This window comes from Puma concolor, chromosome B2, assembly GCF_028749965.1.
Source record: "Puma concolor isolate L17-30 chromosome B2, mPumCon1.1.hap2, whole genome shotgun sequence".
Taxonomy (NCBI): Eukaryota; Metazoa; Chordata; class Mammalia; order Carnivora; family Felidae; genus Puma; species Puma concolor.
In genome coordinates this window covers 37,521,506-37,548,136 of record NC_141671.1, presented here as the reverse complement: position 1 = coordinate 37,548,136, position 26,631 = coordinate 37,521,506, and the positions used below count along the sequence as shown (strand labels likewise).

Below are 26,631 nucleotides of genomic sequence, written 5' to 3'. Positions count from 1 at the left end.
TCGTTGGTCCTCTCATTTTCTTATCCTTTTTCTTCTATTTTCTATCTTTGCTGTCTTGTTGGATGTTCCACAAAATTTCAACTTAAGCTAGCTTCGTTAGATTATTGATTTCAATTCATAGCCTCAATTGATAAGAGCATTTTCTTGTTCTCTAAATATCCCCTTTCATATCATCTTATTCTTATTTCAAGAGTGTATGGGGCATCTGAGTGGCTCAGTTGGTTAAGCATCTGATTTCGGCTCGGGTCATGATCTCACCGTTCGTGAGTTCAGGCCCCGCGCTGGACTCTGCTGACAGCTCAGAGCCTGGAGCCTGCTTTGGTTTCTGTGTCTCCCTCTCTCTCTCTCTCTCTCTGTTCCTCCCCCACTCTCACTCTGTCTCTCTCTCAAAAATAAATCAAGATTACAAAAAAAAAATTTTTTAAGAGTATAATAATTCTTTTATCTATCTGGCAGTTTATAGGGGTTTATTCCTGAAGTTTTATTCTGTCTACTGAATTATAACTGTATCTTCTGAATTATTTTTCTTTTCTCTGTGCTTTTGGTCTCTCTTTTCCATGTTAGGATTTTTGGTGATCCTCGACTGGCTGTTCTCCTTCAAACCTTAGGCAATGAGAAAGCTGGTTGGAAGATTTTCGTGTGAGGGTGGGTTTGCGGGCTTCCTTCTGGGTTATCAGACAGGGATTTGGTGTCTCACTGGGAGATCCCTGCCCGATCTCATTCAGGTCCAGCACAGCAGCTGCCTTCTGTTTCTTCTCACCGGAACACTCTTCCAGATCCACCTGGCCATTTACTCCGCTGGTGTAGGTCTTCGCTCACTTGTCACGTACCAGAGCGAGCCTCCTTAAATATGTTCTCTAAAAGCAGTGTGCACTTCTGAATCTGCTTACACTGCTTTACTTTTCTACTTAGCCCTATATTTATTTGTCTCTTTCTCCCACTAGAATGTAGGCTTCTTGATGGCAGAGTCTAAAATAGGGCCTACTCCATAGTAAGCACTGAGTAAGTATCTATGGAAAGCAGACTGGAGGGACAGGAAGAAAGAAACTGGATAAGTGGCTCTTGGTCTTTCCTCTTGGGCTGGTTAGAGTCTCCAGAGGGATCCTCCAGAGGGATCCTCCAGTGTCTTGCATGGGGATTAAGCCTGGATCACGGTGGCCTGAAAGCCAAGACAAGGAGGGTAGGGGACTGGAAGTCTCACCATTTGAGACATTCACTTCATGTAAATCCTTCTTCATAGACCCCTAGGTTCCCACCCTCTACTGTGCCTCAATCCCCTGGAGTAGACCCTCTCTGTTCAAGGACTCCAGAGTGAAATCTCTGTCTCCTGCCAAGGTGGGAGAGGGCTCATCCCTGCTGTAGAGGAGGAAGGAGAAGGGATATGGGGGGTCAATTTGCTCCTTTCACCTACTTTCAACCAGTTCTCGTAGTTGAGTCCCCTGTATAACCCCCACCTTCAAAGGTAACTGATAGTGCAGGGACATGAGCTTTTCTAGGGTTCTGTAGTGTGAATCTACTTGCTTCCTGTGCATTGTCTCTCAAGCGAAAACACAGAGAGGGTAATGTGTCTTCACTGTTTCTCTGCTTGGGGTGTGTGCTTGCGCGCACGCGTGTGTGTTAGAACACGTATATTTAATATTTGATATGATGCATATATTAGATTTCCTTACTGCCCTTTTAGTGGAGGGAGCAAAGATTAACCCGTGTGTTCAGTTTGCCATGTTTAACTGCCAGTGTGGCCCTGGCCATCTCCCCAGTGTTTACCAGGTCTGCTCCAAAAAAGTTCTGACCCTGGCATTCTCTTTATAGCATAGGCATCAGAATCACATAATTTTCCAGAACCTAAAAGACCAGCTTCCCTTGGTACAGGATCTACAGGACCCCCAGAGAAGGTAGGATGAGGCTTAGGATGGAAAGCCAGTCTCAGCTGAGTCCCGCTGCCTTCCTTTCTCTGGTGGCCCTTGTCACCAGAGCCATTCACACAAGCCTGGCACCTACAGATGGCCGCTGTACCCCTCCCCAAGCCGGCAGCTCTCCTGTCCTCTGCTCCCACAAAGACGCACGTGTCCCCGGAGCCAGCGGCGCTACCTGGCAAATCCACATGCCCACCGAGGGACTGACTCCACCTAGCCCCCTAAGTTTTATATTTGCACTTTGGTTAACTCCACCCCTGGTAAATTCTTTCTCGTATAAACACAGGCACTGTTTCACTGCCTTTCTTCTCCCTCTTTTTTTCTCTATTTCAAGAACTGTTTAAAATGCAGAAAAGAATAAGAAGTATTATAACATTCACTCACATACTCATCCCCAGAATTGACTGTAGTTAATATTTCTCACGTTCACTTCATCTTTTTTATTTTAATCAAAGAAATAAAACATTCCAGTTAATGATGAAGCCTCCTTTGTACTCCCGTCAGCAAACCCATTCCTCACCCTCTCTCTGAGACAACCACTGTCATGAACTCAGCCTATCTCCTTCCAGAATATTTAAGAATATTTTGTAAGCATGCTTGTTTCCATGAGTAACGTGTGCAGCTGTAGGGGTGGGGGGCACATTGTAGATGCAGTCCCCTGGCTTGCCTGTCAGTACGACCCCGTGTGTTCTCCATGTCTCCACTCTGATCTGTGTGGAGAGGAAGCACCTAGGGAGCCTCTTCTTCGCTCTTCCATACGTGTGAGTATGAAGACAGAACAGCAGCCGGAAGCCACTGCGCGCCCACCGTGTGCCAAACACCGTCGCCCCATTGAACCCTTCCGACCAGTTCACCGCCATTGCATGTAGGGACCCAGAGGTCAGCCTGAGATCCGCTCATGCGCGTGATCTCCAGCTTGGCCTCACGGTACCAGCACATAAATGAGGTCTGAAACTCGAGGACCCAGGCGACAGGGATTAGTCAGTGCCCCAGCCTCTCAGTCAGAAAGTTCCTCACTGTGCCCTTGGGTGGAAGGAAAACAGACAGCCATTAAATCTGGCTTCTGTTGACTCTACACCTGGTGGCACTGGAATGTGGACAGATTGCCTATCTTTCTGCCTCAGTGTCTCACCTCAGAAATGGGATTGCAGTTGGCTGCCTCGGTACCTAACAGATTGCTGGCAACCAGATGTGATAGATCATGATCGTGAAGCACTTTGTGACCACGCAGTGGTCTGCAGACAGAGGACAGCTCCTGGCCTACTTTTTCACTCCTAAACAGACCACCTACCGTATGCCAGCCACAGGCGCCTGATTGCATGCGCCTGACAGTACTTAATCCTTCGTCAAGCAGCAGCTTTAGAGAGACTGTTCTCGAGCTCTTGTTTTTCTGGCTTAATTACCACTATGGCAACAACATCATTTTCTTCCTTTTTTCTTTTTTTAACTTCATATATATAGTATTTCAGCCTCATTATGGGTTAAATTGAATGTTATGGGTGGGTCTGGAAACCCAACCAAAATTTATAACTTTATTTCTCTGGAAAAATTGCTTCCAAGCTTCAAACAACCAATTACAAGGGAAGCGTTGGAACACCACCAGTTTGTGAGTTGGGACCAATGCACTGTTGACATTGTTCTCTCCATAGTTCACAGAAGGATAGCTGATCTCCCCAGAGAGATCAGGAAGCCCCTAAGGGCCAGCACTACGTCTTGCGTGGATCCCCTGGAACACTCAGGTGCCAGGTTCAAGAGTATATTCAAGAAATGCTTGCATAATTCCTCCAAAGCCCAGCCACCTTGACTGCCTCCAAGAAATGGGTGCTGATGGGGTGCCATGGGTACCCCTGGGAACCTCTGCAGTAGTCAGTAAATCACATAGTAACAAACTTGGTGACTCCCAGATGAGGCCCAGGAAAGCAGTGTGTCCTGTCCAGACTCTTTTGGCTGAATAGTAATTTAGTAGTAATAACAATACCATCTCCAGTAGTAATAACAGTACCATTTTTAGTGCTTTAGTACTTAGCACATGGTTCTAGATGTTTTATACTTGTTAATATATTTAATCTTTACCCAAAAAAGCTAGATATTTTTATTATCTTCATTTTACAGATGAGGAGCCTGAAGCCCAGAGAGGTTAAGCAGCTTGCCTAAGGTCACAGAGCTGGTAAAAGTGCAAAACTGAGATTCTGACCCAGAGCCCATGTTGTCAACCAGTGTGCCATACCACCTCTAGTTCATGAAGGGCCAGGATCAAAGCCTCCTGTCTTGACTGTCACCCCCCTTGCCCTGCCCCGTTCCCCCCACTAGAAATATCTTGCATAACAGTATAGCGTTGGCATGTTCACTTGCTTCATGTCACGTGATCTGTGTTAAAACCTTGAGTAGTAGGCAGGACAGGTACTTTTCAAAAATGCTTACCTCTACATTCTACCAAATTCAGACAGTGCAGAAAAGTACAAAAGTATAGTAAATTTCTCTGGGAATTCTTTCATCCAAAGCTAAAATCCTGATCAACATTTTGACAAACATTCTTTCGGATCTCCCTCTGAACACATCTGTGTGTAGATACATATTTACACTCCCCGGTCCTCCGGAGCGCACTCCAGGTGAGGTTACTTCTGTAACCGTCGGGGGGGGGGGGGGGGGGGGGGGGGCCTGTTCTTGAGCCTGCAGCTCAAGGCGGGGAGTGGTTCCTGTGGTCAAGAGCCCCTCCTGCGAGTAACAGCTTGGGACTTCAGTCCAGGGTAGGGCTTTCTGTTTTAGTGTAAGTGCTCGAAGCAGAGACCACATATGCTTTGACACCCGTTGCTCCTGTGCAGACACTTCCTCCGTCACCCAGTCATGGCCGTGAGCCAAACTGGGTGCCATGCCCCTAAGACTCCGTTGCCTCCCTGGGCATGCTGCCTGCTAAGGAAGGGACTCAGGGTACTTGGCAAGGAGGGATATTTTATACAGCTGTCAGTAAAGCTCAATAAATATGGCAGTGGAGCCTCGTGTGGACTGAGTGATGGCTGTAGTTTCCTGGCGCTGTGAGATCGCGGCTCAGGCAGCCGTCCTCCAGTTGCACAGTGATTGCATACACGGCCCCAACGTGACAAGGACTTCCGGGGCCACCTTATCATGTCCCCATCGAGCAGCATTTAAAGTTGTTTGCAAGAAGTTGAGGGGAAATGGGATCTGATACTTGGGTAGGGAGAGATGCTCATTACCTCACCCTAACCAGCATCCCTTCCTCCTGATATTTTGTTTTAGGGTCGGTATCCAGTTTTGCTGAAAATGAAATCATCTTGCAACTCTCAGGCTGTGTTAGTGAAAATGAACTCTAATGTGATTAGATATTAATGCGGTGTAATGGAGGATTGGTATTAAATTGAGGCCTTCTGATCTTATTACTCCACAAATGCTCCCTCCCGCTTGGGCTGCTGCCCTGCCAGCCCTGCTTCCCCAGGCACAGGCAGGGGGCACACGCGCCCAAGCCGTGAGCCCGCTGCCCAGGGAGCCCGGCTCTGCCCAAGGCGACTCCCGTGAGATCTCCCTCCCTTCACTGCCTTGGGCTCCCAGCCCTGTTGTGAGAGGAGGACAGGTGGGACCTCAGGAGGCATCATTTGGATCCCCCAGCACTCTCAGAGCCACAAGCATGTTGTTGAAGACCGTGAGCCAAGTTTTACCTCTATGTCCAGAAGCACTTAAGGATTTTTTTGATAGGCATGCAGCTAGAAATCTAAGAACACAGTCTGCACCTCCTCCACACCCAGCCCCTCTCCACTCCAGTCATTTTTCTGAAACCGATTGGAAGATAATAGTTGTCAGCGGCTGCTGTCACTTGTCCTGGCTCTGTCTCCCTTTCCTGGAGGGCTGGTCTGAGAAGCAGGCAGTGGCCCAGACTCAGTGTGTGCATCCCTTAGGAACAGGGATGGGCCTCTGCTGCCCCACGCAGCGTGGACCCCTCGCTTCCTCTGACCTGCCAGAGGAAGGATGCCAGTCTGTCAGTCACACAGCTCACCTCAGAAGTGACAGGTTTGCCTGTGGGAGCCCAGGCCCGGGGTTGAAGCCCCACAGGGCCTCCCTCTGTAGCCCTGGCCCCAGCCCACGGGCTGCATCCCATCCAGCAGACTCACCAGGGGAGCCACGTGGGTGTGGGAGCAAAACACCCCCCCACCCCCACCCCCACCGAAGACATGGGCCAAGAGTGCAGTCTCTGGGGATGATCAGATGGCATCACCTTCACATATGAATGATAGCATTTTTGCAAAGAGAATGATTTTTCTTACGCTGTTTCCAGAAAACTGCTTTCAGAGGCACAGACTTTGCACACAGGATGGTAACGACTTTTTAATGACCTGAAGGGGCCTGGGTGTCCGGGCAGCAGTGAATCAATCTCAGTGGGAGGCTCACAGTGAGAGAGAAGATGGAACACCTGAAACCAAAGGGGGAAAAAAACAAACCACAAATACATATATTTTCTTTGGTAGCATTGCTTGGTAATTAGACAATTACAGGAAACAGCTTCCCAGCAGCTGGCATCTCCACTGTGTGAGCGGAGGAGGGATGGCAACAACTGTGAACTCCTCACATTTATTACAGAAAATATTATTGGAGTTTACAGTCGTGGGTGCCGAGCTCTCCTCCAGTGCATTCTGATGAGCTGTGAGCCTTAAACCAAGAGCAGAGCTCCTCCTCTCGGGGTTGCTTCAGAGCCTGCCTGGCTGGGCTTTAAAGCAGCTGTCTTTGAGCCCGCCCAGAGACTGGCAGGTCCTGAGAATAAGCCCTTGGGGGGATGCCTTTGGAAGCAGGAAAGGGGGGGGAGGTGGAGGCCTGTGGAGAAACTGCCTCTTCTTCCCCAGGTGCCACCACTTGCACTCATGGCAGTGAGTGAGCCCCTCCTCCCCCTCCCCTTGCCCTGCCCTGCTCAGTCCACATTCCTGCCCTGGTTCAAAACTCTCCTCCCAGAACCCACCACGCCTCTCAGGCGCACGCCCATTCAGCCAACAGGCCCGTTTCACAGATGAGGAAATGTGTTTTGTGAACTCTCACTGACCTTGATCACTTTTCGGCCTCACAATTGTTCCCTCGTGAACTTGGTCTGTACTTTGTGTGTGTTGATGGGGGAGCTTTATGTGAGTCCCAGGTTGCCTTCACAGAAGGCAGGGACACTACATACTGACTGCCTTCCTCAGGCACACATGAGGGAGAGCCCTGTTCCCGTTCCCCTTCCCCACCCCCCGCCCCTGCCACCTCACAGGCCTCCTGAGGATGGAGGACAGGCACCCTCCTTCCTCAGCACCTGGCTCCCCCTGCCTGCCGACAGGGTTAACCGTACAGTCTAACCAGGCAAATGGTTGCGCTTCCTCTCACAGGTCCTGGCAATCTGTAACTTTTGAAAGACAGCCTGCCTCTTTCATCCGAATCGTGGGAACACACAACACAGCAAATGAGGTAAGGGTCTCCTTTCATGAAAGACGCTGTGCTGTTTCATGATGTCCAGGTAAATGCTACATCCCGAGTTAAGTGGAACTGTTTGTTCTCCCCGCTAATGGCCTGTTGTCCAGACAGCTCGGTACAGAGGAAAGTCCTGCTCCTGCACAGTGGGGATGTCATTATCATTTCTAGATGTCTCTTCACTGGGAAATGGGAGCCAACTCCTGTGGCTTTGCTTACTCCCACCAGCCTCCCTATGGAATCGGCACCACAGAGACCTTGAGAGGTCAAACAACCCTGTCCTCAAGTCTTCTGCCCTCCCAGACGACAGCTATCTCAGAGGTCCCTCAGTGCTCTGAACATGGTGTTTAAGGGACCCCGGCCCCACGGGACCGCCATGGAAGACAGTTGCTGGTTTTCTCTGCCTGTCTATTCTGTCCTGGGCCAGACTGCACATAAATGTTTGTGAGTGGGCCTGTTCCTCCACTGGTGTCCAGGTCTGGATCGTCCCAGCAGATCATGTTGTTTGTAGACGTCCCTTCATTTTTGGATTTAACGGGGGGAGAGTGGGCAGGTTGTTTCCCCCCATTTTGGGTACCCACAGTCAGGGCAGCAGTCAGGTGATGGGTCTGAGCCTCAAACCGCCAGGCTGTTTTCTCGGGAATGTAAATGGCCCCAGAAAAAATGCACTGGATCCCTTGGATCAGGAAAGAGAAGACAGTGCCCTTGGTGAACAGAGAAACCAGGACACTTGAGTGTGAGGGAGGGCATGATCCATAATCACACTAGGACGGCAAGTGTAAACCAGACATGAGCCAGGCACGCCTGGACCGTCATCCCCTCGACAATATGGATTTCCAGTGAGCTCACAGGGGCACCTGCGGATTCAGTCACACCATTTAAGATGTGAATAGTGTCAGTCAACTGTAAGTTCATTACTTACCTTTTCTGTTCTTTGGGTGTTGAGTGAGCACTAGTGGCCACTCTGTTGATTTCATCTGCTTATTACACCCTTGCTTTTTATACAGTCATGAGTGTTGAGTGTGAACCTCTGAAGGACTGCTAGTTAAAGGCAGGAATCACAGGGTGCCTGAATGGCTCGGTTGGTTGAGCGTCCAACTCTTGGTTTTGGCTCAGGTCATGATCTCATAGTCCAGTGGGTTGGAGCCCCATGTCGGGCTCCATGCTTCAGCATGGAGCCTGCTTGGTATTCTCTGCTCCTCCCCCCACTCTCGTTTGTGTGTGTGCATGCTCTCTCTCTCTCTCTCTCTTTCTCTCTTTCTCTCTTTCTCAAAATAAATTTAAAAAAAGACAGGAATCATAAGGAACAGGAAAGCTGGAACTCAAGAGGAAATGAAAGGCATCAAAATAGTAACCATTCTGTAGTTTTCACCTCAACATGGTATTTCTCAGCTCTACACAAGACTGGCTTCATGGGCATGTGACCAGGGCAGTTGTGTGAGGCTCCACACCCAGAAGGGGACTCTGTGCTTGGGGTTTATGTTCTCCAGCACCATCTTGAATTCTTCACAATTTTACCTGTGAATTTGTTTTCATAATAGGAGCCCCATGGGGAAGTGGGGCACTCACCCGGGGCCGGGAGCCTCAGTTTACACACAGGCCCACCTCTGCCCCCTCTCACCTTCCCAGGACAGGTTCTCAGCCACCCACTGACCCCTGGTACCTAGACCTGTCCAGCCTCCCCCCCTCCTAGCCTGACCCATGCCTCCCACCACACTCCACTCCCCCTGGAGGCCCAGCGTGTTTGCAGGGAAGGTCAGGGTCTGGTGTGACTCTCACCTGAGTCACGGGATTGGGCCCCAGGCGCCTATGTGGGTCTGCCCCGGCCTCGGAGTCCCCTTGCCCAAGGGATTGCAACATTAAGTAGCAAAAGAAAACCCTGTGTCCAGTCAAGAGAGGAGCTGTGGGAGAAAACATAAAGCTTTATTCCTGCTTTTTTGAACAGAAGGCTCTACATTTTCATTTTGTGCTGAGCCCTGCACATTACATAGCTGGCCCTGGGTTCGTGCATTGTGGTTGTCAAATCAGAATTCTCCAGAGCATACCAGGGTGTTTCTGGTACTTCAACTCACATTCTCCAAACTGAAAATATTGTGATAATTTATACTCATTTTGCCTTTTTATTCATTTGCATTTGCATTTTATTCATTTAGAACAGTGTGCCTACAGTGTGCTTCGTAGAGAGCAGAGCTTATAAACAGTAGTCTGAGACTTTCTCTCTTACCTCTTCGATTCTAACCAAACCTGAAAATTATAAAAGTAAACAAATTGATATTTGTTAAGGCACAAAATTAAAGAACTCTAAATATCAGGTCATAAAAGCACTTTTTTTTTTTTTTTTGATGAGGCAACAAAAGTAAATTTGAATCTGAATCAATGTATATTTGAGGCCCAAACCAAATACCCTATTTTTTAAAATTTTTTTCTAATCTTTTTAAAAAATTGTAATTTCAGTAAAGTTAACATACAGTGTTATTATTAGTTTTAAGTGTACAATATAGTGATTCAACCGTCCCATACATTACTCAGCATATTTTTTAAATTTTGCCAATAAATCCCAATTTTTTTGCCACTTATACGTACATTAAGTTATGTGTTTTTTATTTACCAAGTTGGAAAACAATTTAAATTTATCTTCACATAATATATCAAGCTAAAATTGAATATTTTTCATGTGCAGTCACTTCTCATATAATACATCCCCAAAAAACAAACCAGTTCTGTCTTTAATCCCTACATGGGACTCTGCAGTCTAGTATTCCAGCAGAAGGAATTCTAGGTCAGAGAAGGCCAGGGAGCACTGGGATGTATCTAGGAGGGTCTCCCGGCACTCAGCCCCAACACTGTCACCTACCTCAGTAACCAAATGAGGAATAATTTCCCATTACAGAACCCTAAAGTTGGAGTGCAAGACCTTCTCTTCCCCAATGAGTTTCCAGAACTGTCTATGCAGGGAACTCCAAGTACACTCACCAGCCCGTCTGTACAGGTTGACTAATTAACCGGTGATCTGTTGCATCTGGCTGAGCAGCAACTTGCCAGGCTGCCTGACTGAGTCAGTTATTGTTCAGGGAAAAAAGCCTCAATGTGGTGTTGCCAACTGGGAAACATCTGAAATCATAACATGAATAATGAATGGGATCATAAGGCAACACCCACAAACTGTCTTTCTCAGAGCACACAAGAAGACGCAAAAGTGCTGAATCTCCCTGAGTGTCAAGAATCTAGCACTCTCTCAGGGCCCCTGGGTGGCTCAGTCAGATGAGTGTCCAACTTCGGCTCAGGTCATGATCTCATGGTTCGTGGGTTCAAGCCCCAGGTCAGGCTCTGTGCTGACAGCTCAGAGCCTGGAGCCTTGCTTCAGATTCTGTATCTCATTCTCTGCCCCCACCCCCTTGCACTCTGTCTCTCTCTCTCAAAAATAAATATTAACCAAAAGAATTTTTTTCTTTAAAGAATATAGCAGCTCTCAAAGCATTCTCTCCTACCTCATACTAGTTTTGGAAAAAGTATCACCTATCTTAGAGAACAGTGGGAATGTGTCTAAGTTGGGGTGGTGATGTTCAGAGGTGTGAGAGACAAGGCTGTAGTATGGGAAGAGGGGTGACTAAGGCTGGTGGGGCAGGACTCCTGGGGAAGGCAGCCCGGGAGGAGAGCCGTGATGGCACAGCCAGCCAGGGAAAGGAGGCTGGGGGCAGAGTCAGGAAACCAGGATGGCAGGGAGATGGGGTCCAGGGTAAGCCCATCTCTAGTCCCATGGAAGCCAGAAATCTGCCATCAGGATATTGGGGTCTGGGCCCCTCTGTCTCACAGTTGCGGGTGGTATAGGGAGAAGCAGAACTTCCTCAGCCTGTCGCTGCTTGTTTGCCAAATGACACCTGTGGCCTTCATTTAGTCAGAAGCGGGACCTTTAGATACTGAATGTTACCAAGCCACAGGCTTTGTGCTAATTTCAAGAAGCGTAGATGGGATTGGTTTTGAGCATGTGTGGGTAACAGAGAAATGTGGGTAACTGCCACATCTCCCAGGGAAGACTGTTTTCTGCAGGTGCTGCCCCCTCCAGGGAGAAGGTCTGACAGGGGATGGCAGGGAAGGCCCAGCTCAGAGGTTCCTCTGACTTGAACACTCCTGGGGGGCGCGGGTGGTCTGTTTTGGCGGCAGGTGGAAAGTGGCCCACACAGTGTGTCAGTGGCTGGGGCTACTAGCAGCTTGCGGCTGTGGTGCTGGCACCTACCCCGACCCTGGATCCCGGCTGCTGCTGGAACAGCAGAGGCCTCTGAGCTGAAACAGCCTGAGATTTCCTGCCCCGCGTGGGTGTGCGTCCCACCCCAACCAGCCAGGCCTTCCTGCACTCGAGGTCCGCCTGCGACCGCTGCATGTTAATTTCCCCGCTTCCCTGCGATTGGGCTCTCAGGTGACAGCAGCCTCAGCCACTGTGGAGGTTCAGATTTCTTGATCACCTGTTTTGGCACGCTTCTGATTTCCTGCAGCATTTCATCCCTTTCCTCTGGGAAGTGTGTGTCTGCTGCTGGCATCTGTCTCTCATCTATCCTTTGTGAGCACCGCAGCAATGAATTCATTTCATCTTTTAGCTACGTTTACGACTTCTGTCAATAAATTTCCCTAACGCTTACCTTACAGACTCCACCGCTGCCTCGTGTGACCTCCCACTCCTCGTGTACTTGGCATCATCCTTGTCACTTATCTTCGCTTCTTACGCTTCCTCTCCCTCCCTGCCAGCGTGTGCTCTGTCATCCCCTGCTCCGCAGTCTCCCTGTGCTTGGCGTGTTTCCCACACGGCTCGCGTTTCTCCCCTTTACCCTCGGTTGCCTTTCTTGCATGTCTTCTCTGCCCACTCGCAGGGTTTCCTTTGTCTTCTTGTCACGCTTGGCACTAGATGGCAGACACGTGTCTTTTAGCACGCCCGCCCTCTCATCCTGCTCTCCTTCAGTTGTTTCCATTTGTCTGATTCTCCCCAGGGCCAGTGGCCCGAAAGGTCCTCCTGGGCTGTTTTCCTCAGTCACGTTATGGTGGTCTCAGCCGCCAGTCTGGCAGTTGTGAGGTCGTTCCCGCGCGGTTGCCCATCTTCCTCAACTGCTAATCAACTCTGCATGTTCAGGAGGCAGGTACTGCTCAGCTTTCTGAGGCTCTCTTGTCTGGAAACGGTTGCAACCCGGGCCTTGTCAACAACACCACAAACGTCACGGCAGATCTCCGGTTTCAGGTCTGGAGACCGTGGAGGAGCCCTGCTGCTTTTGAAGCAGCACCTCGCGTGGACCCCTTCGTTTCCATTTCATTAATTATCGTAGCAGGGCCACAGAGGGACACACCTCCATCCTCAGAGGCCAGACGAGGTCCAGACGAGAGCTGTCTGCAAATCTGTCCGTGTATTAAAGGAAGTAGAAGTGGTACCTGTTTCTTCTTATGGCTTGGACGGGTTTGAGAGCACGTTCTGGAGCGATTTTTCAGTAGGCAGAGAGCTCAGGGGCACAGATGGCCCCTGGGGGCTCAAAAAGACTATAGAAAAAACTAACTATCTGCAATATAGAAAGACTGGGGTCCCGCTCCCAAGAAGCCACGTGCAAACCTTTGCCAAGTCAACAGAAGCTGAGGATAGGGCTGATGGTCCATAGGCTGCTCTCAGGGTCCCACTTCACCTACTGTGTGTGTGCAGCTGAGGAAAGAGGCTGTGTCATATTTATCTTTGTATCCCAGGCACCTCGCATGGGCCTGGTGCGCATCAGCATAGAGTACCTGTTGGCTGAGCGAGTGAAGGAATTGTTCAGTCTCCCTTGTGCATCAGTCAGCCACGTAAAGGGTTCAGTAATACAGGTTCTCACCATCAAGAGACTGTGGTGGTCTAAGGCAGACTTTCTGTAGTCACAATGAAGAGTTTCTTAAACCAGTCACTTTTGTAAGTGGAAAGGTAAATAAGCCACATACCTCAGCATGTCCTAGTTCAAGACCCTTTATAATGATTATTCTTATTATAAATTATAAAACAGGAGCTCAGGTGTACTGAGCACTTACTGTGTGGCAGGCTCTATTCCAAACCCTTTAGGTTTATTACACTATCTAACCGTCATAGGGAAGTAGATTCTACTCTCATTCGCTTTTTAAAAATGAGGTAGCTCAGGGGAACCTGGGTGGCTGTCAGTTAAGCATCCAACTTTGGCTCAGGTCACGATCTCATGGTTCGTGGGTTCGAGCCCCACGTTGGGTTCTGTGCTGACAGCTCAGAGCCTGGAGCCTTGCTTCAGATTCTGTGTCTCCCTCTCTCTCTCTGGCCCTTCCCTGTTCGTGCTCTCTCTCTCAAAAATAAATACATATTAAAAAATAATAATAAAATATTTTTTTTAAAGTGAATTAGCTCAGTACCAAGTGTTGGCAAAGATGAGGAGCAGTGGGCAACTCACATCCAGCGCTGTGAGAGTATGACCTGCTGTAGTTGCCGAAGAGGATGGTTTGGTAAGATCTACTAAAGTTGAACATCTGCATGCCTGCCCTAAGACTAAGCATCTCACACTCGTGTGTGTTTTCTAAAGAAGCTCTTCTGCAAGAATGAAAATGTTCACAGCAGCACCGTTCGTCCATACCAGACCGAAGTGGGACACCACCCAGTCATCTGTCCAGAGAGATGGATAAGCCAAGCCTAGTACGTCATCCAGGGGGCTGTGATCTACATGATGAACATCACAGCATGCCAAGGGAAAGAAGTCAGATACAAAAGAATACGTAAATTAGGATTATGTTCTTAAAACTTCAAGAACAGGTAAAAGTAACCTATCACATTTGAAGATGTGGACACAGGTGGTAAAACTTAAAAAAAAAAAAAAAGCAAAGGAATTATTATTATTAAAACCAGAATTGTGGCTTCCTCAGGGTGGGGAGGCTTGGATCAGGAAGGGCCGGCCATGTGGAGGGACCAAGGTACACCAGCAATGTTCCTGGGTTCTTGAAAGTTTGCGTGGCTTTCATTACATAGTTATTCAACAAGCTATGCATTTGCATTTGCATGTACTCTTTGGTGCATGGTTTTCACAGCCAAAATGTTTCAAGCAGAAAGGAAAATTTGATGAGGAAACTAAAGCCGAGTGATGTTAAGTGACTTGCTGTGTCATGCTGCTGGTGAGTGACAGAGTGAGGATTTGAATCCAGGTAATTGATCTTTTTTTTTTTTTTTTTTTTTAGTCTGTTTTTGAGAGAGAGAGGGAGCGCGTGAATGCACAGAGAGGGAGGGGCAGGGAGAGAGAGAGAATCCCAAGCAGGCCTCACACTGTCAGCTCAGAGCCTGACACGGGGCCCAAACTCACAAACTGTGAGATTGTGACCTGAGCCGAGATTAAGAGTCGGACGCTTAACTGACTGAGCCACCCAAGGTGTCCCTAAATCCGGGTAATTGGTCTCTCAAAACATCCAGGCTGCTCTGTCTCCCACAAATGCATAATAAATAGTAAAGCCACAGAAGTGAGCCCATCTCTGCCGTGGCACAGTCAGACTTAGCAAGTGGCTTCTGTGGGCACACTTCCCGTGCCAGCCAGTGCCTAGGAGAGAAACCACGGCAGGGCCCTTCCTTAGAGGGATTTCAGCCTCGCGCCTGGTGGAAGTCAGCCACGTGAGGGGCGCCTGAACTCGTGGCACCGTGGAGGGCAGCCCGCAGTGGAGACGGCAGTGCGGGCTGCCAGCCCAAGCAGCACAGCTGGCGTGCGTGGATGCGGGGACCGGGTCCGGAGGAGGGGGTTTCCTCATCCGTGAAATGGGTCAGATGATCCTGGCCCTGGGGACCCCATAGACACGAATGAGATCGTGTCGTGGAGGGTTGCGGAGGGTGGGCGATTGCAGACTGCCCCGCGAGCTCCGTGCTCGCCGTGGCAGAATAGCAGTCAGCTCACGAGCTTGCCGCAGGAGGGTCCCGCGCACGCCGGCACCAGCAGGACAGAGTGTCAGCAAGTGGCTGCTTGAGCTGCCCTCCAGGACCACTCAGCGCGGAGCCCGGAGTGAGGCAGAATTTATTTACAGGCTTCTGTCAGGCCGGTGAGTGGCTGTGGGTCCCAGTGCCATCCTCGTTCCCATAGCAACATGTGGCTCTAGTGAAGGGAAAAAAACAAAAACAGGGAAATGGGCTCTTTAGAAACAAAACAAAACGAAAAAGCCTCCTTCCTGGCCTGGTGATAATTATTTCCCAGAAACCCCCACCAGGTCTGATCACTCCCTCTCTGGTCCCCCCAGGATTTCCCCAGCAGCATCCTCCGGAGGCTGTGCTCTAAGCTTCCAAAGGCAGGTGCACGTCACAGCAGTCATAGGCTGGCTCTCAAGGCCAGAACTTCCGGTCGGTCAGCACCAGAACTGAAGCAGACATCCCAGCGGCAGAGACGCAGAGAGATACAGAGAAAGTGGACCAGTGAGCCTCTCCCTCGGAAGACCTACAGACAGAGACGCAGTGTCAGCCCTCAAACTCCCACTTCTGTCAGGGAGAAGGAACCGGGCCATCTGGGGGCGTCATGTGGCAGTGATGGGGAAGGGATGTGCACAAAGAAAACCTACTCAGGAAGAGAAATAACGAGCACAAGCCAGGTTTCAGGTGGCACCTGGATGCCCTGTGGGGTATATGCAAGATGGAGGTGGTATTTGCAAGGGCGGGACCAGGTGTGGGCCAGAGACCAGGGAAGCACAGGAACAGCAGGGCCCGGGCATGGGGACAGGTAAGCCAGCCTGGCACCTAGGAGTTTGCTTAATTAATAGAGGCTTTGCCTGGGTCCCGCACTATATTGTCCTTTTTTATTTTTAATGTTTATTTTTGAGAGAGGGGTGAGGAGCAGAGAGAGAGAGACAGAGGATCTGAGGCAGGCTCTGTGCTGACAGCAGAGAGCCCGATGCGGGGCTCGAACCCACGAACAGTGAAATCATGACCTGAGCCGGAGTTGGATACTAATTATGAGCCACCCAGGTGCCCCTCCACCGCACTGCTTGAAAGCAGAGACAGTGTCATGGTATCTTCGTGTCCTAGCACCCAGCCCCGTGCCCCACACACAGTGGCCCCTCCATAAATCAGACTGAGGGCCATAGCTACAGTGCAGTGTTCTGAGGAAAATAAGCTCTCAGGAATCACCTGTGACAACTTGCATCTGAGGAACGAGGGGGAGCTAAAGATTGCACCAGGCTGTCATCCCCATGACCTTGGAGAATGGCAGGGCTGTGGTGGCTGGGGGAAAGTCTGTGGAAGCATTTAGTTACAAGATACTGTAGGGCACAGTGAGCGGGAGTTACAGGTGCCATCCACACAAAAATGTGGATTTAAGGAGTACACATGTAGCTCGCAATCCAGGTCAAGTACCTCAGAAGTCGGGCTAAGAAGAACGGGCTGGAGAGGGTGTAGAAGTAAGCTCTGAGAAATAACCCTGATGTGCAGGCTAGCAAAGTAGGGAACGAGCGGAGGAGGAGAGAGCAAAGGGTGGAAGGAAGGGAGGGAGTGTGGAGTGTGGCCCAGGAGACCCCAGCACTGGTGCCAGCCTCACCGCCCCCCCCCCAACAAGTCACTTCACTCCCTGGCTCTCAGGACACTTGTCTTTGAAATAAGGAGAGTGAATTCGATCTTAAATCCGGTCTCCTTCCCAGTGAGACAGAAAAAGCAGGAAGATACTTAATTTGTAGCATAATTACAAAAGAAGACCTGTTCTAGGCATCTTTATTCTTAAATGCCTATTATGGAAGACTTGCTTGGGAAGAGGGAAAACGACCCAGCAGTGAGCATGTGTCATTGCACTTACACTGCCATCCGCAAGGTCCTCGTGTGTGCCGTGCTGCAGCCGCACCGACTCGGCACCAAACCACTGCCCTGGGAGGCAGCACCCGAAGAACCTGAGTGGGTGAGGTGTGGGGCCTCCCAGCAGCGAAGAAGGGAGATAACCCGGCTTGTGAGGATAATCTCGAATGGCGTCCTAGTGCCGAGCCAGCAGTTAGCAGCCGGCCCGAAATCTCCAAGCAGCTGGGGCTGCGACGCGGAGCAGACACACATCACCTGGAGGAAGTGAAGAACTTTCCCGGAAAGCTGGGGCTACGCATGCTGGCCTTCCGGGGCTAGTGGCCACAGACAGACTCTCCCTTGATGTGGGAAGGGGGCCTTGGTAAGGCCACACCTGCCAGGCTCTGCCTGGGAGCTAGAACATTTCCCGTTTCTGTTTCTTAGTTTTTCAAAAATAAAAAGAAGCCACTAATACTCCAGGGCCAACTTAATTACGAAGAGAGAGTAAATCGCTCTCCCTGGAACTCTGGAGTGTGCACACATCAAAAACGGTAACTGGGGATTGTGGGGCTGCCTGTATTGATAGGTAGTGGAAAGACTCTTTTTCCGGAACCTTCCAAGCAGTGAAGTTCCAGGGATCTGTGGGTGCCCTGGCCTACATGAATATGGGAAAGTGATACTGGAAAGTTTAAAAACTTGCCATATAAAAGCAGTGTCACCAAGAAATGTACTTCTATATGTATTAGGATTAAATTTTTGTGCAAAACGATGTTGGCATCCTATCATCCGTAAGCAATGCTGAAAAAGTATTGTTCAGAATCTGGAAATGTCTCCCTCTGAAGAGGGTTTCTTAACTGAAAACAACGGTTTGGGCTGTTCAGATGTACAATTACAGAACTTTTGTTTATAAAAAGGGGTGTTTTGTCGGAGACACTTGGACTTCATTTTTAAAGGAACAAAAAGTAAAACATCCCCGCAGCCTACAGAGGGACTCTTGACCTCTGCCCCTGAGGTGAGTGTAAGAAAGATGTCAGTTGTCACCAGCGTCAGGATCTGTCAATGCTCATTGAACGCGCAGTGGGTGTGGGGTGAAGAAAGATCGGCAGTCTTCAGGGTGGCATAATTCAGAAGCTATGTCTCTGTGTCTGACTTACGGGCAGATATCACTGAGAGGTGGTATCTATTTTATAAAGATATGTCACCTTGGAAATGTAAGCTGAAAGCTTGGGTCAGGAATCCTATTTGTATTGGTTGGCATGAAAGCAGTCTGTGAAAATTACTCAGGAGAAACCAGAAAAGCAAGGTAGAGCCACGGATCAACATTTATTAAATTTTCCCAATTTCTGCTACAGTTCACGGCGGACTCTTAGTGCAACTTGGGAAAATTAGCAGAGGCTTCTCTGCTTCTAAAACCCTTGAAGATGTGTCGAGCACAGCGTGCTTGGGGAGTCCCTGTAATGAAAGGCGGCAGACAGCGGCCAGCCGAGGAGCCAGCCCCGTCACCGAGAAGAGGCCGGAGCGTTTGTGCTCATCCTTTCCAGGGTTCACAGGGAAAAAGAACACCCCAGACTATCTCAAACATGTCGAAAATTATGGCTCCCAGAGAGGAAAGGCAAAGTGATAATAAACAGCAGCTACCAAAAAAAGGACACCCGGATAGCGACTAAGGCTGTGTCGGATTCATACACACGACTACATTCCAAATTAGCCGGCTCCTCTCCAGGGATAGATCCAGAGGCCATTGAAGCTGGTTCAGCGAAGGTGCCCCTTTGTGAGCGGCGGCAATCAAACAGGCTAATGGGATACATGATTGCCGAAAAGGGGAAGGGAAAATGATGCGGCGGCGGTCGTAATGGTTTTGCATAAATCAGTAGTGCGACTCTGCCCTGTATGCCTCATTCACTTTTGGTCACATCGTTTCCGAGGGGTATTGCAGTCTTGGGAAGGTTCGCAGGAAAGAAATTGAATTGCACAAGCTTCTGAGTGAAGAGAAACTCAGAACCTGGCTGTTTCACCTAGAGGGAGGCCAGAGGTGCACTTGGGCAGAGCAGCCTGAGGGTGTGGCAGGCAGGCGGCACACTTCCGATGGCACTCCGCGCCCCCGAGCCATCGCTCCCTCCCCTGGTTTCCGTGTGAGAGCAGGGGCCCTGCGGCAGGAGGAGGGAGGCGCTTCAGGCCCCCTTCCGACCAACGTGACCCCCGAGGAAGGAGCCAGTTTCCCCGCAACAGGCTCGCCTTCCACCCCCGCTCCTGAGAACAGTTAGGCCCCCTCTCTGGGTGCCCAAGGTCCCGACGGGGGGAACCCCAGTTTTGCACGAGATGATGGTGGTGAGGTGCCGTAGCCCAGGACGTGGCGGGTGTTGGCTTCGTACTGTGTTAGGTTCAGCTGGCAGGTGGGTGGATCCTCAACCACAGCCCAGCCTGCACACTGTTCTGCAGACGGGTGAGCCGGCTCAGAGCTGCTTGGCCCTGAGGCAGAATGCCACGACGCATGTGACCCTGGGCACACTGCTGCCTCCTTTGCAGAACAGTAAACTCCTACAGGCAGGGACACCCCTGCTTAGCGCCTGGTCAGTGTTTGTGCTCAGTGGGGCAGTTGAAGTATGAAAAACAAAAGCAGGGAAAGGATCTGAAGATGAGGACGGGCCCTCGGAGGTTGGCTGAGCCGGGAGCCCCCTGGGACCCGCTGCTGCCATCTCTGCCCTCCCAGAGAATCCCCGGAGCCTTTTCTTTCCTGTGTCGGTCTCACCTCATCTGTTACCCAGTTCTGTTACTCTTCCTTTAAAAAGGACTCTTTCTGTTTATCCCAAATTGCTAGTCTACATCAGGGGGGTTTCAGTGTTTAAGGGTTTGTTGTCATCTACCCTCCTCCTTTAACCACTTTTATTAGTTGTCACCATAAACATGTATTTCTTTTGTAGTATTTTAAATTTAGTCCCTTTTCAAGAGTCTCTTCTGTCCAGAGCCCCTGTCCCCTGCTCCCCACCCAGGTCTGGCCAGTCCCTCATGGTACTGCCCTGGGCCATGACCCCACTGCACCCAGCCTGCACCCTCCTGCTCTCTCCATCATCACCCTCCCCGCCAAGGCTAGAGCTACAGTAGCCTCCCCTCTCCTGCTGCGCCAAGGGCTCCCTCCTCTGGCCTTTCCTGCTTGGCTGCCTCAAGCTTCCCGACTCAGCTCTGGCATCTCCTCCCCCAGGAAGCATTTCCGACTCCCCCGGGCCGGTTGGGACCCCACCACACCCTCATGGCTCCCTGTAGGCCCAGAGCCATTTGCCTGTCCACTGAGGTGTCTGCTGTCCTCATCAGACGATGCACCCTCTGAGGGGCCAGGACCCGCATGGTGGGCATGCAGGTGGTGCATCATAAGTGTTGTGGAGTGAATGAATGCACTCAAACCTCCTGACCTCCAAACCCCATTCACCTGGTTCCTCTAGTCACACCTGCCACTTGCCACCTATGTGGGGCTCGCTCTGTCCTCAGCGCCTGGCACGCAGAGGCACCCTTCATTTCCCGACTCCCGCCCGCCCTTTGCCTGCTCGTTCTGATTCCCACTGCACGTTTTACCTCTTCAGTGACTCCAGTCTCTGGGTAAGACTTACCCATCTTTCCATTTGTAAAACACCCTTTTCCACTTAAAATCCTCACTACACCAGTTTGTGACTTAATAAAATTAACTGTTTCTTGTATGCTGCCTTTGAATCTGGCAGAGCCTGCTCGGCTCCCTGGAGATGCTCAGGGAACCCATGTTAAAGTTAATTGGTCCTTCAGCGACACTCAGGATTCCAAGTCCCAAACTGAAGCTCAGCTCAGAGGTGGCCCCATCCCCCCGGTCCGGTCACATGTGCGCCCACCCCGGGGCCGCATGAGCACAGTCAGGCAGCTGGGATTTCCACGGCCTCCGGTCTGCCCTATCTCAGGTGGAAGGACTGACCACTGGTGGCAGGGGAGCAGCGACTGTGATTTCTCAGGGAGGAATAGCCAGAGCAGAACACAAAACAGCCAGTGGAGATTCGCTGTCAGCATTGTGAGGTGTGTTGGGAATAACAGCCGTTTGCACTATTATTTTAAAACAGGTGGGTCAAATGGGCTAAAGACGGTTGTGCAGTCAGCATCACCCAAGTTAAGAAAGAAATGCAGGCTAGGAGCGGGAATGACAGTGGAAATGAGGGCAACAAGAAGCAAGCCAGCAAGCATTCATTAGGCACCCACTCCATACAGTCTTCCCAGGCTTCACCAGCACCATGCAGAGCAGATGGTAGCGTCGCCGATGTGGACCCTTTCCGAGGTGAGAGCCATGTTCTGAAGGACCAGCTTGTTAGCGCCCAGCCTCACTGAGAGTTTTTTAAATTTTATCTTTCAGTCCAGAATTTGTACTGACGTGTTTATCATTGTGCAAGGGCTGCATGGGAGAAAGGGCAACCACACCTTGGTCCTTGAGTTGCAAGGTTGCAAGGTGGGTAGACAGAGGCAGGAGGGGGCCGGGCTTTGGTAGGGAGCCTAAAGCCTCGCAGGGCCTGTGGAGCAAGAGCTCACCCAGAAATTAAGGACACTGAGGAGAAGGAAGGGGATAAGTCTCAAGTCAGTGCAGGGATTAGCATCAGCTCAGGGGCCTGAGGGATAACCTCTGGAGATCGGGGCTGAGAACGCAGGCGATGGGATTACACAAATAACAGCACGATGGGACAGGAAAAGGGCTCAGGGTTGGAAAGGGGAAGGTGCAGTAAGTACAGCATGTTCAGAACATTTCCCTCTCAGAGGGTGGAGATGTGGGCTCTGGGGACAGAGTGTGACCGGTCGGTCGGTCGGACTGAGAAAGAGAACAGGATGTTTGCTGGCTTGGGAAAAGCTTCAGGGAGGGGCTTGGGAGAGGGGGCTGGGGTGGGGGTGGGGCTCCAGGCAGCAGAGGTGTGCCCAACAGCACCATCCCCTCCCTCCGAACTCCCCACCCCCTCCTTACTTGGAAAGAGGAGTGTTCATAAAGCCAGAGGACTGTCGCTAACCCACCAAAAGATGGTCTGGTCACTTGAAAAGCTGTGAGAACGTTACATTGATGGAGGGGAATAGATGGATAGCTGCTACCAGGAAGCTGTTCAAATTTGCCCTGCATGGTACAGGTCAGAGCCAATGGCCTAGACAGTTTAAAATCCCCATGAAAGGCTCTCCCATTGAACTTTTGACCAGTAAGCACCTGCAGATGGGCCCAAGCAGAGAGATGTGCTAGAACAGGCAGAGGAAGGAAAGAGAGGAAGGGAGGCACGGGGGTACTGAGGGCAGCTGGCACCATGAGGCCCCCAGGAAGCACCATGGTGAGGACAGGGCCACCTGAGCTTCGGGGAGTGGAATCTGCTCGCTCTGAGGGAGACCGGCTTTGCCAAAATGAACAGGATAGACCTGAAGACATATGGCCTCAGTCTTCACGTTAGAGTTTGAGATGTGAAATTTGAAACAGCAGTAGATAAATGAATTCAAGTGGGAATGTGGAGAAAATAGTGATGCAGGAAGGTAAGCACAGAATTTATAATCTCACAGTTGATATCACATTTGCCTTCTGTGAATTTGATTCTACAGTAAAAAGGGTGTGTGTGTGTGTGTGTGTGTGTGTATACATGCACATGTGTGTATGTGTGCACGATGCATGTGCATGCACACACTGGAGCCGTGGAGGACATAGAGCCCCCGGGACAAAGGAGAGATGGTTCCTCGTCCACCCCCCGCCCCCCACCCTCTGCTTGCACTTCCTCCCTTGGGGAGAGAAACAGGTGCCCACTAGCCCTGCCCCACATCCTGCCCACTCCCAGGATACCAGTGCCATATCCACTACAGATGGACCCTCATCCAGGAGCAGACTCACCAAACATGGGCAGATCCAGGGTTGAATGGCTCCTCTCCAGCCAGCAGGCCCAGGGAAAGAAGGGGTGGACCCCCATCCAAGGGAGCAGGGGTTGCAGTTCTCCAGGAAGCACTGGGTGACCAGGGAAGGGCCGGGAGTGTGCCATGCCCCTATGCCCCTGTGGCACACAGCCTGCCTTGCACGCTGTCTGCACAGGCTCCAGGCTCCCACCAGCCCTTCGCATGAATATCACTACAAAGCAGTTACACATTCAGCGTCTGCAGCCAAGTTCAGTGGTGACTTTACAAATTTCACCTCTTACTTCTTTAAGCAGAAGCCTGGGGATGAGAGGGAGAACGAGGTGTTTGTCCAGGATGCTTGGATCTAGCGGCTGGGCTTCTGCCCCGTCGGTCCCCCAGCCTCAGTTCCTGTCCCAGCCCAGCCTAGCATACCAGTTTGTTTAAGACTCTCTTGTGCCATCAGGCCCCTCAGAAAATGGGACTCACCCCTAAACCCCATTCCAGGTGAGGCTTCATCTGCCCCTGTTGCCTCCTTCCCGTCACCTCCTGCCTCTCGCTGGGATCCACCACTGCCAGAGCCCTCCTCACCTCTCAGTTTCCCCAGTGAGCCTGTGCGGCCCCTCTTGCCTGGGCTCCACCAGATGCCTGGGCTCCAGCCTCCTGTGCCAGCTCATCTCAGAAGTCTGGGACCCCTCTTGGATTTGTCCCACTTTGCTGAACTTCACCTCTAACAAGTAACCAAGATCAATGTGTGTTTCTCTTTAATCACCTCATGGGCTGTAACTCCTCTCCTTGGCCTCTTTGACCTCCCGCCCAAAGCTCTCAGCCCTTGTTGAGGACAGCGTGTGGGCCCCAAGCTGACCACCCTGCCCTCCTTGCCAGATGAGTCTTTTCAAATATCCTAGTAGCACATCACCAGCACGGGTCCTTTTGAGGTCAGTCTTTGTTGTTGGATCTGATGTACAGGCCCAGCTCTGTGGGACATGGGGTGAGCATGTCATGGGGTGTTCCTGCCCCAGAGACCTCGCCGGCCCTGCTGACTCGGATCTTTTCCTCCGACATCACTGGGCCCTTTCCTCCTCTGTGTTATTCCCCTTGCCTGGAACACTTCTAACCCCAGATGCCCTCTCCTTCCCTCCAGGCCATGCCTATTAGCTTTTTTTTTTTTTTTTTTTTTAAATATGAAATCTATTGTCAAATTGGTTTCCATACAACACCCAGTGCTCATCCCAACCGGTGCCGTCCAATATCCATCACCTACCCTACCCTCCCTCCCTCCCCCCATCAACTCTCAGTTTATTCTCAGTATTTAAGAGTCGCTTATGGTTTGCCACCCTCCCTTTTTTTTCCCCTTCCCCTTCGAGTCTCCTAAGTACAGCAGTCATGGCCTTCAAACATTTTGTTCACTTATCCCATAAAAGAACTTTGGAAAAAAGTAATCCTTTGAACATTTAAGGTTGAGAAGTGAGATACTAAGTTTAAATACAATTATTTTTATAAATAGGTTAAAAGATAAACATTTTATAAGATGGAAGATGACCAATTACTAGGAATAAATATTTGGTGACATGATTTTAACCAATTCATTAAATAAGGCATACTAAATCTGAAAGTCATTGTGCAAAACTTTTACTCATGGGCCTTAGCCAGTGTATCTTGAAAATGTTTTAGTTCTGGAAAAATCCCAGTTACATTTAAAAAATTACATGAGGCACGAATACACTTGAGCGGGTCTTCACCCTCAGAGGGGCCAGGAGGTGTCAGGGCCCCTTGCTGAGGGCAGGTGAGGGGGCTGTGCTTTCCTTCTGTGAGGTGGGGAAGGGTGTTGTGAATTCAGTCATGTTCTTAGTGTTGGAAAATACAGATATTGAGGATCTGGAAACGGATTCCCTCAGAACTGCCAGCTTGCTCCTTGGAAAGTGGATCTGTGTACCCCACACCAGAGACCACCACTGCAGAGGATGTGATTCCTCCCCTTCAAGAGTTCAGGGCAGGCCCCAGGGGGCTAGAACCCCAGAAGGATATGGTTGTTAGTGAAGAAAGGAACTTCCGTGTGCACAGGGGAGGGTGTAGGTTAGCTTCCCCAAAGGCTCACCTCTGACAGAGTTCCTGACTGTCCCCTGTCACTATACCCCCAGCTCACACACCTTCTGTTTCACAGCGGGTATGTTAGGCTCTCTCTCTCTCTCTCTCTCTCACACACACACACACACACACACCCCATGCTGTGTATTCTCAGGGTCGGCCATGCCTCCCCCTTATTTGCTGAGCTCTGTGCTGTGCCCTGTTCACATAATAGTTGGCCCAACACTGAGTACAGAACTCGGTCGTGCTGCCAAGTAGCAAGCTTTTCCTGGCTCCTGGGGGTGGCCGGCTCTTCCATGTGAGGGTTTCTTTTCCTTTTTTTTTAAATCTAAATCTTAGTTAACATACAATGAAATACTGGTTTCAGGTGATTCATCACTTACAACACCCAGTGCTCATCACAGTGCCCTCCTTAGTACCCGTCACCCATCTAGCCCACCCCCCACCTCCCTCCCTCCATCAACCCACAGTGTGTTCTCTATCGTTAAGAGTCTCTTGTGATTTGTTTCCCTCTCTCCTCTTTTTCCCCCCTTTCCCATGTGTTCATCTGTTTTGTTTCTTAAATTCCACATATAAGTGAAATCATATGCTATTTATCTTTCTCTGACTGACTTATTTCCCTTAGCATAATACACCTATTTCCATCCACATCATTGCAAATGGCAAGATTTCATTCTTTTTGATGGCTGAGTAATATTCCATTGTATATATACCACACCTTCTTTATCCATTCATCAGTCAGTGGACATTTGGGCTCTCTCCATAGTTTGGCTATTGTTGATAATACTGCTATAAACATTGGGGTGCATATGTCCCTTCGAATCTGTATTTTTGTATCCTTTGGGTAAATACCTAATACTGCAATTGCTGGATCATAGGGTAGTTCTATTTTTAGTTTTTTGAGGAACCTTCATACTGTTCTTCAGAATGGCCACACCAGTTTGCATTCCCACCAACAGTGCAAGAGGGTTCCCCTTTCTCATCCTCACAAGCACCTATTATTTCTTGTGTTGTTGATTCTAGCCATTCTGACAGATATGAGGTGGTATTTCATTGTGGTTTTTTTGGTTTGTATTTCCCTGATGATGAGTGATGTTGAGCATCTTTTCATTTGTCTGTTAGCCATCTGGATGTCTTCTTTGGAAAAGTATCTATGTCTTCTGCCCATTTCTTAACTGGGTTATTTGTTTTTTGGGTGTTGAGTTTGGTAAGTTCCTTATAGATATTTGATACTAACCCTTTATCTGATATGTCATTTACAAATATCTTTTCCCATTCCATAGGCTGCCTTTTAGTTCTGTTGATTGTTTCCTTTGCTGTGCAGAGGCTTCTTATCTTGATGAAGTCCCAGTAGTTCATTTTTACTTTTGTTTCCCTTGACTCTGGCGACGTGTCTAGTAAGAAGTTGCTGTGGCCAAGGTCAAAGAGATTGCTGCCTGTGTTCTCCTCTAGGATTTTGATGGTTTCTGGTCTCACATTTAGGTCTTTCATTCATTTTGAATTTTGTGTGTGTGTATGGTGTAAGAAAGTGGTCCAATCTCATTCTGCATGTTGCTGTCCAGTTTCCTTTTTTTTTTTTGTTTTGATTTTATTTTA

The 26,631-nt window shown here is 49.9% G+C and overlaps 1 protein-coding gene and 1 long non-coding RNA gene across 6 annotated transcripts in view; one reads left to right on the top strand and one right to left on the bottom strand.

The window, feature by feature from the left end:
• The window catches only part of BTBD9 (BTB domain containing 9), a 417,533-nt gene that overhangs the window by 388,251 nt on the left and 2,651 nt on the right, over positions 1 to 26,631 (top strand). For all 4 annotated transcript variants that reach the window (XM_025925243.2, XM_086706750.1, XM_086706752.1 and 1 more), the window contains one exon: positions 7,274 to 7,352. In XM_025925243.2, coding sequence (XP_025781028.2) covers positions 7,274 to 7,352 — 79 coding nt within the window. The remainder of the gene's footprint in view (positions 1 to 7,273; positions 7,353 to 26,631) is intronic.
• LOC147580925 (uncharacterized) lies at positions 6,094 to 23,473 on the bottom strand. 2 transcript variants are annotated; one of them, XR_015251215.1, is made up of 4 exons: positions 22,952 to 23,473; positions 11,990 to 15,442; positions 10,329 to 10,466; positions 6,094 to 6,333 (listed from the first exon to the last, which is right to left on the bottom strand). It is a non-coding gene; the product is annotated as an uncharacterized LOC147580925 (long non-coding RNA). The 2 variants fall into 2 exon arrangements; XR_015251214.1 differs by lacking the exon at positions 6,094 to 6,333 and adding an exon at positions 8,439 to 9,256.